At 49.2% G+C, this 18,489-nt stretch overlaps 1 protein-coding gene across 1 annotated transcript; it reads left to right on the top strand.

The window, feature by feature from the left end:
• Positions 1 to 999: 999 nt before the first annotated feature.
• LOC137228391 (thimet oligopeptidase-like) lies at positions 1,000 to 16,539 on the top strand. Its single transcript, XM_067745489.1, is given in 6 exon segments — positions 1,000 to 1,281; positions 1,636 to 1,771; positions 1,973 to 2,014; positions 2,017 to 2,511; positions 3,757 to 3,885; positions 16,373 to 16,539. Coding segments are annotated over 6 exon segments (1,251 nt in total).
• The last annotated feature ends 1,950 nt before the right edge of the window (positions 16,540 to 18,489 follow it).

The raw sequence follows: 18,489 nt of genomic DNA, 5'->3' as shown, positions 1-18,489 counted from the left end.
CCCTCTCCCCCCTCCCTCTCCATCTCTCTCTCCCTCTCCCTCCACCTCCTTCCCTCTCCAGAGAGGGAAGGAGGTGGAGGGAGAGGGAGAGGGAAAGAGGTAGAGCCAGAGCGTGCGGAACAGGGAAGCAGGGACAGGAAGAGAGGAAGGGAGAGAGGGAGAAGGGGAGAGGGAGAGGGAAAGGGGGAGAGGGAGAGGGGAAGGGAAAGAGGGAGAGAGAGAGAGGGACAGGGAGAGAGGGAGGGAGAGAGGCAGGGGGAGAGATGGAGGGAGAGGGAGAGGCAGCGAGGTAGAGGGAGAGAGGGAGAAAGGGAGAGAGAGAGGGAGAGCGGTAGAAGTGCTGAGGAGGGGGGCTCCCTCCCCCTCCCACTCCCATCCTTTCCCTACTGCTTTCTCTTTTCTCTGCTTCAACAAACACCAGGCGCCTTTTAGATCAGCCCTGAAGTCAACGTTGATGCTTGGACAGCCTGACCTGCCCGCTGACTTCCAGCCCAGGACCACCGCTGGGAGATGAAGTCTGCGGGGCCCTGGGCGCAGGCTGCACAGGCACCTCCCCTGATGCCCAATCTCTCCCCGTTTACGAGGCAGCCGACACTCCCCTCCCTGACTCCCCAAGATTTGGGGCCTTTTTAGTATGTGTCGATAATGCCATGAGCTACTATTTAACTCTTCCACGAGGACCCATCTCCCAAAATGCAGTGGTTTTCAGCCTTGGCTGCACTAGAGAACCCCCAGGGAAGGGAGAGACGTCTCTCCCTCCCTCTCTCTTTCTCTCCCTCTGTACTTCTGTCTACCTCTCTCCCTCTCCCTCTCCCTCTGGGGTGATGCCCGATGAGCTCAGAATCGCAGATGGCCCCCCCATCCCCTCTCTGTGGCTTGCATGGGGGATGCACCTTCTCACTGTGGCCCGGGCATGGCCTTGACAGTCAGACATCGGGTCCTGCACGGACACTTGTGTTTGTTCCATAGCGCAGGTGGCTGCAGTCTGTGCTTCTGTAGATGGGGGCTGTGCGTGAGCCCTTCGTCTTCCCCGCAGACACCACTGGTGCTCGCTCGGCCTCGCGGGTGATGCGGGGGGCACGGGGGACAGTCTTGTGTCCCCACCTTCTTGGGCTACAGACAGGCCACGCTGGTCCCGTGGTGACTGGGGGCTCCCAGGAGAACCCCACTGCAGACCGGAGAGGTGGCCCCAGAGAAGGTGGCGTACGCCTGGGGCCGGGCCTCATCAGTGAGCCACGGGCCACCTGCAGCAACAGCTGTCTCACCGTCCAGGGGCTGGGTGTTCGGGCGCCGTGGGGTTGAGCCACTGTCTGCACGGCAGCCGTGTTTGTCTTGTTGAGCCCGGGGAGGCCCCTTGGTGGCTCCTGGAAAGACTGGCCGCATTTCTTCCTGCCCTTGGCCTTAGAGCCCATCACGTTCATGCCGTTTCTGGTTCCAAAAGGACCTGTGTTAATAAAGACCACGTGTTAGGACAGCACCAAAGTGTCTAGAAATCCGGGCCAGGAGGAGGAGGGAGGGGGATTGGCTGTGCCCGCCAGTGGCCTGGGAGCCCTGCCCGCCTGCAGAGACCTGGCCCGGGGACCGCGGGGAGGCCGTGGCCCTCGGTCCCCAGCGCCTTCCGTCTCTGGGTTCCAGGAGAACTGCGTGATCCTCAGGGAGCTGGTGAGGCTGCAGGCCCTGAAGTCCCGCCTGCTGGGGTTCCGCACGCATGCCGACTCCGTGCTGGAGATGAACATGGACAAGACCAGCCAGGTGGTGGCCACTGTCCTAGGTAACACCGCCTCCCCCTGAGTCCCAGTGGGGACGGGGTCAGGCGGACCTTGACCGGACGTGGTGCTGCCTGAGACCCCACTGTGTCAGCCCTTGGGGGTCACCTTCCCAGACCCTTCATTCTGCCTCGAGGGGCGCGGGGTCGGGGGTGGCTGGGGGGCCGCCCCAGGGACGTAGCCGCGCCTCTCCCCTCCGCCCGCAGGTGAGCTGGCCCAGAAGCTGAAGCCCCTCGGGGAGCAGGAGCGGCCGTGATCCTGGAGCTAAAGAAGGCCGAGTGCCAGAGGCGGGGCCTGCACTTTGACGGCCCCATCAATGCCTGGGACCTGCGCTACTACATGAACCAGGGGGAGGAGACGCGCTACCACGTGAACCAGTACCTGCTCAATGAGGCTTTCCCCATGCAGGCGCTCACACGCGGGCTGCTGGGCATCTCCCAGGAGCTGCTGGGGCTGACCTTCGACCTGGAGGAGGGCACCAGCATGTGTCACGAAGACGTGAGGCTCTAAACGGTCTGGGACGCGGCCTCGGGCAAGGTCATCCATCGGCAAGTTCTACCTGATCTCTATCCTCGGTGCGTGCGTGGGGGAACCTGTCGGCCGTGGGCCGGGGCTCCTCTGTGGAAGCGGGGCCCCATCCACGTCCCTCCGCAGGGTGGGGAAGTCCGGGCACGCGGCCTGCTTCGGCCTGCAGCCGGGCTGCCTACAGCACGATGGGAGCTGCCAGATCGCCATCGCGGCCATGGTGGCCAACTTCACCAAGCCTACGCCCAACCTGCCCTCCCTGCTGCAGCATGATGAGCGGGAGACCAACTTCCACGACGTCGGGCACGCGATGCACCAGCTCCGCTCCCAGGCGCAGGGCTGCAGGCAGGGGGCGGGGAGGGCCCGGGCGTGCGTGGTCCTCAGGCAGGCCCCCGCCATGGGATTCTTCCACTGACATCACCCCGCACGTGGTGACGCCCTCGGTGTCAGCTTCCATCATCAGACCCCAGGCACTGGGCGCGTAAATAACGGAAATGGATGTCCTCGAGGCTCTAGAGGCTGGAAGACCCAGATCAAGGAGTCAGGGCTGGTTCCCTGCATGTTAAATACATGCACTCAAGAGTTGCCTTGGAAAAAGACAAAAGAAAAGAAAGGAATGTTGCCTGCAAGTCTGCTGACAGCCGGTGATGAGAACCAGAGGGAAGGCTCTGGGGCCGGGGGCGCAGTGCCCTGTGAGCTCGGGGGCTGCTGCCAGTCTCCGTGGAGGCTCAGCAAGTCCCCGTGACTTCCCCACGTGGGGGGCGCCAGCTGAGCGTCTGGGCCCAGGACCCACTGCTCGTTCAGTCTTCCTGTGGTCAGCCCTTCATCCTGAGAGCGATGCTCTCACAGGCTGCACCGGGGCGTGTGGGGACAGTTTACTGAGCTGTACAGACGTCACTACTGCTTTGGACCATTTCCGTCACCCCGAAAATGTCCCTCACGCCCTTAGCTATCACTCCGTCCCCTCGCCAGCCCCTGACAACCAGGAACCCACTCGCTGACTCCGTGGATCTACCTGCTCTGGACGTTTCTCCTCAGTGGGGTCACGCCCTGTGTGTCCTTCTGTGTATGACTTCTCTCGCTGAGCATCGTGTTCTCAGGGTGTATCGACGCGGCAGCGAGCGTCAGGGCTTCACCGCGTTGCGTGGCTGAGGGACGTAAAGACGACAAGAGAAAAGAAAAGAACGTTGCATGCAAGTCTGGTGACAGCCGGTGACGAGAACCAGAGGGAAGGCTCTGGGGCCGGGGGCGCCGTGCCCTGGGAGGCCCTGGCGCTGCTGCCAGTCTTGGTGGGGCACGGGCAGCACCGTCCCTCAGGAGCTGCTGGACAAGCTCATCAAGTCCCGGGAGGCCAACCCAGATGCGGCCGGACCGAGGGAAGGGAAGGGGGCTTCCGGTCTGCCCGGCTGGAAAGCGCGGCCTGGACACGGTGCCAGCCCCCCGTCTCCTTCCTCCCGCCCCCCAGGCCTCTTCAACCTGTGCCAGATCGTCCTGGCCAAGGTGGTTCAGGCCCTGCACACGCAGACGCCCGCGGACCCGGCCCAGGAGAATGCCCGCCTCTGCCAGGAGATCCTGGGGTTCCCAGCCATGCCAGGTAGCCAAGCACGCACCGGGCTCACCTCAGCGGTCGGTTGGCGGCTACTGCCCAGGTCAAGAGGATCGTCTGGTGGTGTGTGAATGGGGACCGACTGACGGGCTCCGGCCGAGGCCCGCTGACCTCTGGCCTCTTCCTGCCACGGTTCCTTGGCTGGTCCCTCCAGCTGTGGCCCGCGGAGTCCGAGGGTGGGGTGGGAGGCTCTGCACATGCTTTCTAGAGAGCCTGGAAGAGGCAGGAGAGGGCTTCATACCCCGAACAGAAGGCATCGACGAGGTCTGCCCGTGCGTGTCGGTGCGGACACGCGGTTCACTCCCTCGTGAGCGCTTTAACCAGCGATCTCCCCGTGGTGGAGGGCGAGCCCCGACTCATCTCTCGCAGCCTCGGCAGCTGACCTTGTAAGAGGCTTAGGAGTGAACCCTCGTGAGCTTCAGCAGAAAGTCGGCAAAGATTTATTTGTGTCCCTCCACTGAACTGCCAGCAAGGTCCCCGTTTTCTACAAGTGTTGGGCCAATACTCTCTCTAGTGGCAGGGGACTCAGACAAGGCTGCTTTGGGGCCCCCACCCCCGCTCTGGGGCAGGGGCACTGAGCGGCCAGGGAGCCGGGCAGGAGCCCCTCCGCGTGTGTCCCAGTGACCCACCTGCCTGCGACCTTCGGCCGCCTGGCAGGAAGCTACGACGCCCAGTCCTGTGGCCAGTCATTCCTGCAAGAAACACTGGAACCAGTTTCTGCCAACCCGCCAAAGAAAAACGACTTCAAAGGCAACGTGGTGTCACAGGAAGGGCTTGTTTCTGTGTTTCTTTGTTTTTAGTTCATTAGGCCTCACTTAAAATTCTGATTCCACAATGCACTTGCTTTGGGATCCTGAACAACACTCATAACCTCTGCAAGTTTCAGTAGAGTAAGTTTATGTGATTACCTTCATCTGTAATATCCCTGTGTTGCAATCTTAATTAATTCAGATTAATTCATCTTAATCTTAATCTCAAGTTCAGATCAAAGACTCGTTCCTCTGTGACTTCTCCTCTGAACTGATTCAAAAGCCTCCTCTCCCGTCCTCATCTGGCTTCTCTTCTCTTCTGGAATCTCATAAGAACTTCTATGACCTCTCTGGTTTTTTGTTGTTGCTGTTGTCTGTTGGTTTGGTTTTTAATTGAAATATAGTTGATTTTCAATGTCGTGTCCGTTTCAGGTGTACAGCACAGTGATTCCGTTTTCAGATTCTTTTCCCTTATAAGTTATTACAAAATATTGAGTACAGTTCCCTGTGCCATAGAGGAGATCCTTGTTGTATCAACTCTATGCCTTCTTTGAATGACCGTGGCACTTTGTTGTCTGTATCATTTTTATGTCTGTTGTGGCTTTGTGACTGAAAATGAAAATTTTCTATTTGTTCATGTCCTGGCCCTTCCTTAGAAATGTGTTCATTTACCTATTTCATATTTATTGACTACATCTTAGACACCGTGTTAGCTGCTTGTTCTAGATGTTAGTAAAACATAGACCTTCCTGCTCAAAGGGTCACAGTATTTGTGGGAAAACAAACAAACGAACAACTTACGTCTCAAATAGCTTTGTACTTCCCAAAGAGAGCACACCTCGTAGGTACAATAAATATATGTATTATACATAAATGTATAAATAGTTAATGGCATTAAAAACTTGAGATAACTGCTTTTCTATTCTGAGGAAATGATGATAATATTTCACCAGGAGCTCAACACCACTCTGAGAATGAGGGCTTAATCCCCGACCTGGCTCACTGCATCGCTTTCTTATATGAAAATAGACAAGTCTGTACATGCTCTCTACAAAAAGGCTTATCTGGCATGAATTTCAGATAGCAAGAAGAAAAATTCAAGAGGTTCAGAGAAGCATCCAGAAGCTCAGGTGATTGTCTGGCACTAATACAACTTGCTTGACAGGAAAAGAGAGCTGTAAATCTCACAAAATTCGATGATCTTCTAAGAATTTCAAAACCGCCTGCTAGTAATTAGAAATCCTAGAAGAACCGCCTCTTTTAAAGCATACTGATAATATGCTTTACAGCTTAATATTCAGAAGCCTATGTTTTGGCTAAGTGAGCTTCAGGAATGAAGGAAACTTGTGGTTCAGTTCCATCTACTCTGGAACCTCTGGTCAAAACACCTACTTCTGTGCTCAGCCATCTTATCATCTGTAAAATGGAGGCAACTCTAAGAAAACATAGTTACAGAGATGTTGCACAGTTTCCTGTGTCACTGTCTTCATTTGTTTCAGAAAACCAATAACGTCTAAGCTACTACTGCAAAGAGTGCAGTGTTACTTGGGGTCATCTAGTGCAGCTCTGTCAAAGTAAAGCAAAGCAAAGGGGCCTAGAATAACTATAATTTTCCCAAGAGGACACTATTATTTTATGGCAAATCTGAGTCAGGAACCCTGATCTCTTTGATGCCATTCCATTGTTCTCTCGTTGGGTTCTCAGCAACCCAGAGAAAGAAAGAGAAATAAAACTCCTATGTGCTGTGTCACTGGTACAGGACGTGGCAAGATTGGAATTGGAGAACTACATATTAACAGGTATTTGGGAAATTCTTCAAACTAATTAAGATATATACCAGGTACATAAAAAACAGTTATGTTTTCCCAAGATGATTCTGTGGAATGAACAGAACTGGTAACTGAAGGTGCCTGTGTGCTGCAGTTCCAAACAGGACGGGTGAATGCTTGTTTTCTGGCACCTTTAAGACTCCACCCCAATATACACATTAAAATAAAATTAACATTTCAACTGGGTCATATTTAATTCTGCATGCTCTTGTAAGTCAGCAAAATAGTCCATATATCATTTAAGTTGTCACTCACTTTCTTTTCTTTTCTTTTCTTTTTTTTGCGGTACACGGGCCTCTCACTGCTGTGGCCTCTCCCGTTGCGGAGCACAGGCTCCGGACGCGCAGGCTCAGCGGCCATGGCTCACGGGCCTAGCCGCTCCGCGGCATGTGGGATCTTCCCGGACCGGGGCACGAACCCGTATCCCCTGCATCGGCAGGCGGACTCTCAACCACTGAGCCACCAGGGAAGCCCGTCACTCACTTTTTAACTTGAGTTTTAATTTCTGAAAGTCTTTCCAAACACAAAACAGAGGTGGGAAAATGGTATATGGGAAGCTGCAGAGATGAAATAAGCTTACTGCATTCGGCATAAAGATGAATACCCAAACAACTTCTGCATAGCTGGAAGTGTCCAAATCTACTATCTTCGTTTTGTAGTCAAGGCTTCCGGAAAAATATGCTAACGGATTCCTAATTACCCAAATGCCCCATATCTGTTTCAGTAAGTATCATTATATATTATGGAAATTTTTCTCAGTGACAGAGAAAGACATCCTGGCCGAGCATCCCCCTGCCCATGACACACAGATGATGGGTCTCAAGCTACCTTGAAGGCGTTGGAGCCCACTTTATCCATTACTAATATTAATGGAGGACAAAACTTCATATTCTGTTTGCTCTGTGTTTGTTAAATCACTTCTTCCCTTCATTAAGATGGATGACACATAATTGAGTCTGTAGTGTGTGTATCACTGGAAACTGAACACATTTTTGTTGGTTTTATTAACGTCATAGGTTTCTAGGGGGGGTCTACTAAATAACTAAGTCTAGTTTCACAGTTACAAATAAATTATGATGTAATTTTGAATAACGTAAGCTCATCGTAAAGGAAGGATACTGAGAGTTGCTACTACCCCTTCCTTGAGGGGCTCTTGTAAAGCACTAAATCAAGTAACAGAGGTTTATATGCATGCATATATTTTCAATGATATTTGAACACACTTGAAAAGAACTCTACGGAATGCACTATAAAACCTCGATGCTGTGTGTCCCTAGTTCCCGGCTCTCTCGTTCAAACTATTTAAATGAACAAAATGTTATCTATTAGGATAGCTATCAGAGTACTCCAAATACTACTTCTTGCAGTACCCTGTCCCAACCATTTGCCTTCCTCTTCCCATTAGTCCTTAATTCAGAAACCCCAGAGATTTGTTCAGTAATTTATGAACATATTTCTTCATTCAGCCAAGAAAATTGATGGATCCCTTACCAAATTTCAGGCACCCTTCTTCAGGATGTTTTCTAGGCATGTTCAGGAAACACAGCAGTGATTAACACAGATGAATATAGCCTCTCTCGAGCTGAGGGGAGAGACAAAAGTAAAGAAGCAAATACAAAATCATAAGTGTAAATACGTAAATAAAAATTGAATAAATGGGTAGAATAACTAGTATATCAGGTAAGTGCTGGAGAAAAACAGCAAGCAGGGAAGGCGGATGGAGATTGTTAGCTGGTAGGAGGAGGCTGCGATCGGAAACTAAGTGATCACTGAGGGCTTTCTGGGGAAGATAAAATTTACGAGGGAACCTAAGGTTGTGAGAGGGAGCAAGGTGCATATCTGGGAAGTGAATAGTACAAGCAGAGGGAACAGTCAGATGGAAAGGCAATGAGGCAAGAGTGGGCTTGGAGTATCCAAGGAGCAGAAAGGATGTCAGTGTGTGGAAAACAGAGGGAGCAAAGTGGAGAGGAGAAGGAAACAGTCAGAGAGGAAACAGAGGCCCAGATTTCTAGGGCTGTGGAGGCACTTTGAGGACTTTGCTTTTCCTGTGAAGAAGCCATTGAAGAGACTTGAGTGACATGATCTGACTTATGTTTTAACAGGATCTCTCTGGATGCCATGTTGATTAGAGACTGAAGGAGAATAAGGACAAGCCCCAGAAGACCAATAGTTGATTCAAATGTCAAGAAACATTTATGCCTTCACCCTTCAACTTCACAAATGATGCCATTTCCATTGAGCTATTGAAAAATATCATCTGGCTTTCAAAACAATAAACCAGAAGGCATTTTCTCACATAAGCAAGGTCACAAACAACTGTCGGCTAAAGGTGAAATAGCAACAAATCAAATAATAACAAAAACATTTTTTATAGATTTTAAAACCTTACAAAGCATTTTCTTGTCCATTATCTAAGTTAATCCTCAAATCAACGCCATGAGATAGTTATTATTTTCCCATTAGAAGTGACCGCATATTAAATCCTTAGTGATTGCTCAAGAAAAGCTGAAATCTTGAGTGTACATCTATTAATGCCAAGGTTGGGTTTTTTACCCATGGGAACATTGGATGCTAACATCCACAGGGATTTTCAGCTCAAGATGGCAGACTAGGAAATATATTTACTTTCTGGTCCTCCTGAAACCATGTTTAAATAAAACTGCAGAAATACCAAAATTAATCAACCAATAAAAGCCAAGACATTGTGGAAGTCATCAACCACAGAAAGATTTCAACACATTTCGAGAAGGCAAACAATGAAATGGAGGGGCCATGAATAAAATAATGAAGAAAAGACTACCCTAAGTAGGGTCTGCACAAAGCCAGGCAGCTTTTGCTGAGCCCTGGTTATAGTAAAGGACAGAGGAAAGAAGAGGGGCTGAAAACAAGGAGACAAAAGTCATTTTAGGAAAAAACGTTCACTTAATGAGCTCCAGGGAACACTCAGCCTGCTGCCATACTCACTCATGGATTACAGTGGATTGTTGGTAAGCAAGACAAGAAAACAGGGAACCAACAAACAAAAATCAAGACACGGTTTCTTACTGAGCTCTTCTCAAATGAGATCAAGAAATTATGGTTCAATGCCATAGCTGTAAATCATTTCTGCTCCTGGAGAGGTTAGAAAGGGCTTATCATAGTTACCCTTTTTCTTCAGACAGAATTTAGGTCTGAGCAAAAGCTTTTGTGTCCTCCAACCTCAAAGTTTATTGGGGATGGAAGTCCAAATTTGCTTTGACATACCATAAAAAGAATCTCATGAGCAGAGGGTCAAACTACTTTTGGAATATATGAATTATGCCCAGTGTGATTTTAAATAGATTTTAAACAAAAATATATAAATTTTCACTGATCTATATGATTCTGGGTTCTGAAACTTCTACATGTTACATGCCTGATATATAACACACAATGTCAGTCCCAGGAGAGAGAAGACACTCCAATGAAGCAAGCCAAAGAAACAAGATTCGAACAAGGTAAAGTGATGTGTAGACCAAGACCAGGATTTTTCAGTTCTTTCCTGTCATGCTGTAGCTTCCAGCTCCTGAATAACAACACATGTTTCCCTTGTCCTAGACCCACAAGAGTATGTCTCCTCTATGGGGCCTAAGAAGCTCTAGAGTTACATATGTGTAGTAAAGAGTGGACCCAGCCGGCATACTCACAATGACCAAATTGTGTTGATCGTACTTTATTTTAAACCAATACATCGCTCCATGCTGAAGTTGCAATAAATATTTGCTTTCTAGACATGAATGAGATGCCTTACTGGATATACTCCAGGAAGGCCAGAGAAACTGGCTTCTAATCCATACAGAATAATTCATTGATGAATTCCTTTCAGGAGAGCCCCTGATTTATCTAGAATATAAGCTTTACATACCTGGATCCTTCAAACTAGACCAAAGGGACAAATCTAGGCTGCAAGCCTCAATTAGAAATGTGGGATGGTGCTATGCTGACAACTGGTGGTCCCTGACCTATCTTCTGAGATTAGAACCCAGTGTGGTGGATGACCAATTCACGCGTTGAACAAAAGAACACCTCCTACAGGGCAGTGTATGTGTTCAATACTGGTATGGCACTTAGGGCTAAAAGTAACACATGAAGCATATATGATAAGGAGGCACCAGAGTCCAGAGCACGAGCTCTGGAATCACACAGGCTTGCTTCGAATCCCGGCTAAGCCACTACCATCTGTATACCCTGAAGAACAGTCGAAGGTTTAAATGTTCTTTTACCAAATTTCGAAAAACAAGTGAAGAAAGAACCTACCTGCCAGGAAGGGACATCGTGGGGTGCAGCATCCAGTCACGTCAGGGCTCTGCATCCCCTGCTCAGAAACCTTCACCGCCTGGCTCATGGTGATGCTGGCAGCTCAGCAGCCCTGGAGAAGGCGCTCCTGTCTCCAGGGCTCGCGGACAAGCTGGGGAGGTCCACGGAGGTGGCGGGCCACAGCCTGGCAAACTCTGGGTGCCTCCTCCACTCAGCTCTGGGCAGGCTCTGGCCTCTGGGCCCCGTTGCGGGGAAGGGCTGGCCGATACATAGCCAGGGCTGAGGGGTCTGCAGAGCCGGTGCCCAGGCAGGGTGAGCTCTGGAGGAGAAGACTTCCACAGTCCCCAACAGTCTCCGCATGGTGGCCCATCCGGTGCCAAACACCTGCCACCCACAGCGACAAGTCCCAGCCGCTAGAAAGCCCACAAGGGGTCGGGCTCTTTGCCCTCGGGCCGGGTTTCTCCAGGGGCTGGGCTTGTGTGGGGCCCCCATACCACCCCCTGACCCGCCCTTGCTCTGTGACACGTACAGTGCAATGTCAACACCCAGGCTGAGCCGGCCAGTGTTCAGTGCGTGCTAGACCTTGAGAAGACTTAGCAGCTAGGGAGAAGCTCTCCCACTTTCACTCGCTTTTCTCAGATCAGGCAGGCAGCCCATCTCACCCCAAAGCTATGGACACCACACCTCCTTCCCAGGCTATCGTTTTCCGTTCTGCGCCTGTTGTCCCTTTCCATTCTGCCCCCCTTTTCCCCAGCACCCCATTTACGGCTTCGGGTGTCATCGGTGCTGCAGCAGGCAGCACCTCTGACCCCGAAGCTATGGACACCACACCTCCTTCCCAGGCTATCGTTTTCCGTTCTACCCCTGTTGTCCCTTTCCATTCTGCCCCCCTTTTCCCCAGCACCCCATTTACGGCTTCGGGTGTCATCGGTGCTGCAGCAGGCAGCACCTCTGACCCCGAAGCTATGGACACCACACCTCCTCCCTAGGCTATCTTTCTCCGTTCTTCCCCTGTTTTCCCTTTCCATTCTGCCCCTGTTTTCCCCAGCCCGCCCCCCCCCCCCCATTTACGGCTTAGGCCGGCATCGGTGCTTCAGCAGGCAGCAGCTCTGACACCAAACCTATGGACACCACACCTCCTTCCCAGCGCTGTCATTTTCCAGTCTGCCCTGTCTCCAAGTAGAACCACTACCTATTTCACACGGCTGTTCCTAGTTCTGGGAACACACCACTCACTGGTAGCAATGCCTCAGCCCATGCCTCGACTCATTTACCTGCAACGGTGGCCAACAGATAGACCAACACTTCAAAGTTATGACAGAAAGTTGAGTAAGTTATACGCTTGGAATTGCATTTATTATTATTAACAAGCACAACTGTAGTGCTTAGACTATAACAAGTAATCTTCTAAGTGCTTAGCAAAGATTAACTCACTTAATCCTCTTAATGGCAACCCTATAGGTAGGTAATGTTCATAATATTCACCTTTTTTGGGGGAAACTGAGGCCCAGAGGGGTTGAATAGCTTGTCTAATGCCACACAGTAAGTAGCGGGCAGAAACCCAGGATGAAAACCAGACCGTCCAGACTTTCATCACTTTGCTGTGTCACCTTAATAGATGTTGTGGTTAGGGAAGGGACTAAACTGACAAGACTCTGAACTTGAGAAGGGAGAAATTAGAAAGTGACTGATCCTAGAAACTAGAGAGGATTTCAGCTCAGAAATTTCTGGTGATGAGACCCGGAAGAACAAGAACATGGTTGGATTATTAACTTGGGGTAGTATCTGAATCCATTGAGAAATGGTTTTGTCTTGTTTTTTTTTTTTAACTTAGAAAGGCCAGTTGGATGAAGATTAATGAAAAAAAAAAAGTAGAAAGGAAAAGAGGAAGGTGCCTGAAGTGAGACATAACCTCTTCCCTGTAAGTACTACGGGTGGGTGTCCTGTGGGAAAGGATGGAGCTCTCTCTACAGGTTTGTCACCAGGATGAACAAGGAGGAACATGGCAACCATTGTACTGGTTTTGATGATTCCTCAAAAACCAAGGCTTTAGTTTCCAAGAACTACCCACAGTAGCATACCTACCGTGTGTCAGACATGCCACCAAGTGTGTTTCCAGTCACACATTTTAATTGGAGAAATAGTTCCTATGAGGTACGCATTAGTTCCCTATGGCTGCTGTAACAAATTACTACCAATGAGCTTGCGTAAAACAAAACACACTCATTCTCTTATGGTTCTGGAAGACAGAGGTCCAAAACCAGTTTCCCTGGGCTGGAACCAGGAGTTGACAAGGCCGTCCATCCACCTTCTAGAGGCTCTAAGGGAGAATCTGTTTCCTTGACAGCATTCCTTGACTTCTGGCCACATCAATCCAACCCCAACTTCATCATCACATTCTCTTTGGAGTAAAAACTCCCTCTGCCTCTCTCTTACGAGAACACCAGTGGTTACATCTGGGTCCATCCAGGTAGGCCAGAAGAATCTCCCCATCTCAAAACCCTTACTTTCATCCCATTGGCAAAGTCCCTTCTGCCATTTAAGGTGACATTCACAGGTTCTGGGGATTAGAAGGTGGACATTTGGGGGCAATGGTACTATTCAGTCTACTACAAGGTAGATACTATTATCTTCCTCAGATGTAGGAAATGAAGTTTAGGGAAGTAATTTGTCTCAGGTCTACAATCTCCAGAGTAGAGATTTAAATTCTGCCAGTGAGACTTTAGGACACACTCTAAACAACTTTAACCTGTGTCCTTAATTACTGCATAATCCTTGGTTAAGAGTCACACTTAGGTATCAAGACCCAACTGAATATAACACAAGTACTGTCTCCTCTTTCACTATGTTTGCCTGGTGTATTTATGAATCTTGCCCAGAGCAGAAGAGTTCAGAAAATTGTTATGCACCTTTACTAGGAGAAAGCATTTACTGTTTGATGTGCACGGAGTAATGGAAGGCTATTTAAAATAAAATAAAATAAAATAAAATAAAATAAAATAAAATAAAATAAAATATGCCACCAAATCGTCAAGTGTCACAACAGAGGTAACCCCTGAGAAGACTAAAATTATCTCCAATTGTGCAGGTGAGAAAAGTGTCACTAAAGGCAGTTGTAGTTCAGCCAAGCCCTACGGCACAGAAGTAGGAATTTGGATAGGTACGAATGGGAAAAAAGACATTTTAGGCATGGGAAACAGTTTAATGCTGAATGGATGAGAAATATACGTTAGACCTTTCTAAATCAACTGGCTTATTAACTCAGTAAATCAGATTTGGTCAGTCAAACTAGCTTTAGCTGATTACTTATCCAGGGCATAGCTGTTGAGAGTAATTTTTGTCATAGAACAGTAAATAAAATTGTTGAACTATAGCTTTAGGCTTGCTAAGTGAAATAGATTGCTCTAGCTGATGTTCAAGTGACTTACTTGGTACTATTCACGAAATTGGGGGTTAACAACTGCTTAAGACAACATAGAGAATTGATCTTAAATAGTACTTGAAGTAGTTACTGTGTAAAGTATCTGTTCAGTAGCTCATGGTAAATGGATGTTTATAATCCCCACTGGACAACCAACTGCTTTTTTGCAAATGGTAATGTGAATTGCTGTCGCATAAACTATAGTAATGACCACCTATCTAATTTGTTGTCCAAACCAGAAATCTTCTAACAATACTGGTCTCCTAATAAAAGTAAGCATGAAGCTAACACACACTGGGTGTCTCCCGTGTGCCTCTGCATGCATCTATATCTCACTGAACCCCCATAACAGCCCCCAAGAGAGGGACTCTGAGTGTCCCCATGCTGCTGGTGGAGAAACAGGCACAGGAAGGTTCAATAGTCTATCTACCTAAGATAACACAGAGGGTGGGAGAGCCTGGTTTTAAACCATCTGCCTCCAATTCCAGGTGCCAGGAGCCAGATTCAGCCTACAGGCCTCTTCTGCTCATCTGGAGGTGAAACCACGTGTAAGGATTAGTCAAATCCTGTCTTCACTCCTCAAGGTAGCTTGAACACTTGCACGTCCTCCAAATAGCATGTAGCATAAGCAATAAGATGTTTGCCCCGGGTACCGTCCAGGAACTTGGAATCAGCTGTGTCTAGTTAGGCTGAGCTGGTTGAGACTGGAGAGGACCACCGATCTTCCACCTGGGCCAGTGCCTTTTGACCTCCGGCCATCAGAGGGCCGAAAACTACAGCCTGAGAATGTGCTGAGCCCCGTAGCCTAGTTACGCCAGCTCAGAACAATGATGAGCACACCTTTTTCCAATCACCTTTCCTCATGCTCCCTATGCCTCATACTGCCCTGCTTCTTTATTCTTTATCCCATAGATACCCCAAACCCCTTGCCTTTGGGGAGGCGGATTTGAGACCTATTGTCACGTCACTTCCTCGCTTGGCTGCCTTGTGAATAAACCTCCTCTTTGCTGCAAACCTCAGCGTGTCAGTGTTTTGGCTTGCTGCGCCTCAGACAAAATGGTAGGGAGCTGTGGTAAAGGTCCCTTGCCTGTGAGGGAAGCTGGTTACTAGTAGTCACGCTGCGGATGTTTTCTCCTCCCGGGGGGACAGACGTCCTGCTCTTCCAGAAAGAAGGGAGAAAGGCAGGAGCTAGACCCTTGCTCTCAGGGTCACCGTCACCTAGGAGCTCGTTAGAAGCACAGAATCCAGGCCCCACCCAGAACTACTGAATTACAGCCTGCATTTAACAAGATCCACAAGAGAGGCATACCCATAGTAAAGTTGGAGAGGCACCAAGCTGGAGTCCACGTAGCAGAGAAGCAGACAGGATTCTAGACCACGCAGAGTGTTAAAGGCCAACAGTTTGTTTTCTATTCTCAAAACAATGTTTTTGAGCCATGTTTATGAGCAACGTCCCAACTTGCTTTTAAGGTTTCTTGTGTGAAGAATGGATTGGAAGGAAACAAGATATATGGACACTGGTTAGGACCTCATTGCAACAGACAGGCAAGTTCAGTATTAGGATGCTGAGGAAGAGTTGACAGATTCAGAAGAAATTCAGGAGATAAACTGAAGCGGGCTTAATGGGGTATGAGATGGAGGAAAGGAAGGTCTTAGGGAATTAAAGGGTTTACTACACGTATGAGCAAAGCCTCAAAATTAATCCTTTGAACGTACAGAGGTAGAGCTCTCAAAGGACACCGGTTAGGAAGCAACTGTACGCCCTTTGTAATTCCAAAAAAAAACACAGATCAACTGTTGCGATGGAAAATTCGGCGGTACCGGTGCCTTTTTTCACTCAAACTTAGTTCCAGTGACTATTACTCACATTTTCTGTGCCTAAACAACACAGCTTGAGGAACTGAAGGGGATTCCATCCTGGTAATTAAGGAGGGTCCCCAACACTGACAGTCCCATCTTAAAAAGCAGTCCCCCTGCATTTTACCCGAGGAGCAATGGCCAGAGCCTCCCTTTTAAAACGATGGGGAGAAACCAGAACATCACACACTGTCCCTTTCAGCTACTGTGAACTGAGCCGCGAGACGACCAGTACCCCCTAGCACAGCGCGGACGGGCCAGCGCGCGGGGGCCACTGTGACAGGCGACAGCACAAGAGACGAAGCCCAGGCCCAGGGGCTCTGAGCTCCACCGGCAACGCCCAGGGGCCAAGGCGTATTACCTTTCCGGGATGTGCTTTCCGCCCTTCCTCGTGGCCGACGAACTGGCTCATGTCACCCCCAAGATACCGCCCACCCAACGCCAGGACTGCCAAAGTCGCCAACCCGGCATCCCCGGTGCCAGCACAAGGCCACGAACCACAGGCGCCTAGGCACAAGCCCACGCAGCTCGCGGACCTCCTCCTACCGCGCATGCGCCACCGCGGGGCGTCTCGAGATGACTCTCAGCACGCAGGCGGATTAACGCGCTTGATTGGTAAAGAGGATTCTGATGCCTGCAATTTCCCTCCTTAGCCGGAGGCTGGGAGCACACGTCCATTAGTTCGTGTGTGTACCCTTCAGAATTCCAATCATACGGGACATGGAAAGTTGTCCGACTCTCCCAGTTCCTTGTGTGGTTCTTCCAGATATTTCCCAAGTGCTTACATTCACACTTGTATCTTGTATGTAAGTATTTGTATGTAACAGGTATCCTGTAGTTTACAGAAGAGCAGCACACCATACACATACTATATACATAGTCTACAATGTGTCTTGGATAGTGACGCTGTTATCTTTCTAAAATATAAACTTGGCTGGATTGCTCTGTTGCTTGAACATCTTCACTTAGCACAGAATACAGCCCAGGTTGTTAGCATAGCATTGAGAACTCTTTATAAACAAGTATCAGTCTGTCTCTCCAACTGAATTAGAAGTTCAAACTATGACTTCCAAGGACCTACATCATCCACCTCCCTCCTTTGCCCTGCCAGCCTCCCCTGATCTCATTCTCTACTGCCCTGCCCTCACTCACTTTCCCCTGTCCAGCCACACTGGCTTCCTTACTATTCCTCAAACATGCCAAGCACAGTCGTGCCTCAGGGACTTTGCACCTACTACTCCTTCTGCTTCAGAACACACCCTCCCACCCCATCTCCACTCTCCCAGAACACACCCTCCCACCCCATCTCCACTCTCCCAGAACACACCCTCCCACCCCATCTCCACTCTCCCAGATAGCCAATGGCTTGTTTCTCACTTCAAGGCTCTGCTCAATCGACATCTTAATAGAGGGGACTTCCCTGATCACCTACCACATTCCCTCACCTCTTCATCTTCTTTTGTTATTCTCCAAAGCATTTACCACCGCTTGACACTCCATATATTGACTTATTTATTCATCTCTCTCCCCCACTACAATGGAAAGTACGTAAGGGCAAGAACTTTGTTCTCTTCCTACTTCCTAGAACAGTGCCTTCAATTTAGAAGGTGTTATACAAATATTTGCTGAAAATCAATGTATGACTTCTTTGCCCTTTCACACTACCCTCTAGTCACACCAGAGGCTGCCCCTCCAGAGCACAAGTTCAAGCCCTGTGCCTTCTGTACCTGTCCCCAATACCTGGGCTGTCCTTTCCTCATTCCGGCAAAATCCTCTTCCCCCAAGCCCAGCTCAAACGCTGTCTCCTCAGTCAGGCCTTCCTCAATTTCTCCTCTATCTTCCTGTTGCACTTGATTCTTTTATCATAATTAACCCACTTATACTCACTACATGTTTCTCTTCCTAGATAACTGTAAGTTGCTACTGAACAAAGACTTCTACTCACCTCTGTATCCCGTGCCCTAACAACAAACCTATAAGGCTCTCGGTGTTTACTGAAACAATTTATTTTCTGAGTCTCTACCAATTCTAGGGAGTGCATAGTATAGTCTCCTCCTCATTATCAGTGAGCCTGGCACCTGTGGGAGGGCCTTACAGCAGAGGAGAGTCACCAATGGATCATAACTAAGGTCCTGAGACTGCAATGGCAGACAGCATGGTGAAGTCAGCCCACTGCATGCAGAAGACCAACAGAGGAGTCAGCATATGCAATGGACTACACTTGGTATAACATGTGAACAATCAAGGTTTACAAACGTGTTCTCATGCACTTGTAAGGATCTTCTAGCCCACGCGGAACAGACAGAACACACACAAAGGAGCCTGGAGGAAGTGAGTAGGCCGGCAGCTGCGCCCTAACATCTTAAGAGGGAACATTTCTGTGACTACAGTTTAAACAAATCAGATAATTTGCCTCCTTTCTAGACACCCTGGTTATCACAGGACAGGCCAAGCCTCTCAA

Source organism: Pseudorca crassidens, chromosome 7 (assembly GCF_039906515.1).
Source record: "Pseudorca crassidens isolate mPseCra1 chromosome 7, mPseCra1.hap1, whole genome shotgun sequence".
NCBI lineage: Eukaryota > Metazoa > Chordata > Mammalia > Artiodactyla > Delphinidae > Pseudorca > Pseudorca crassidens.
Note: the sequence above shows the minus strand (reverse complement) of the source record. Positions and strands in the feature narration are given on the sequence as shown.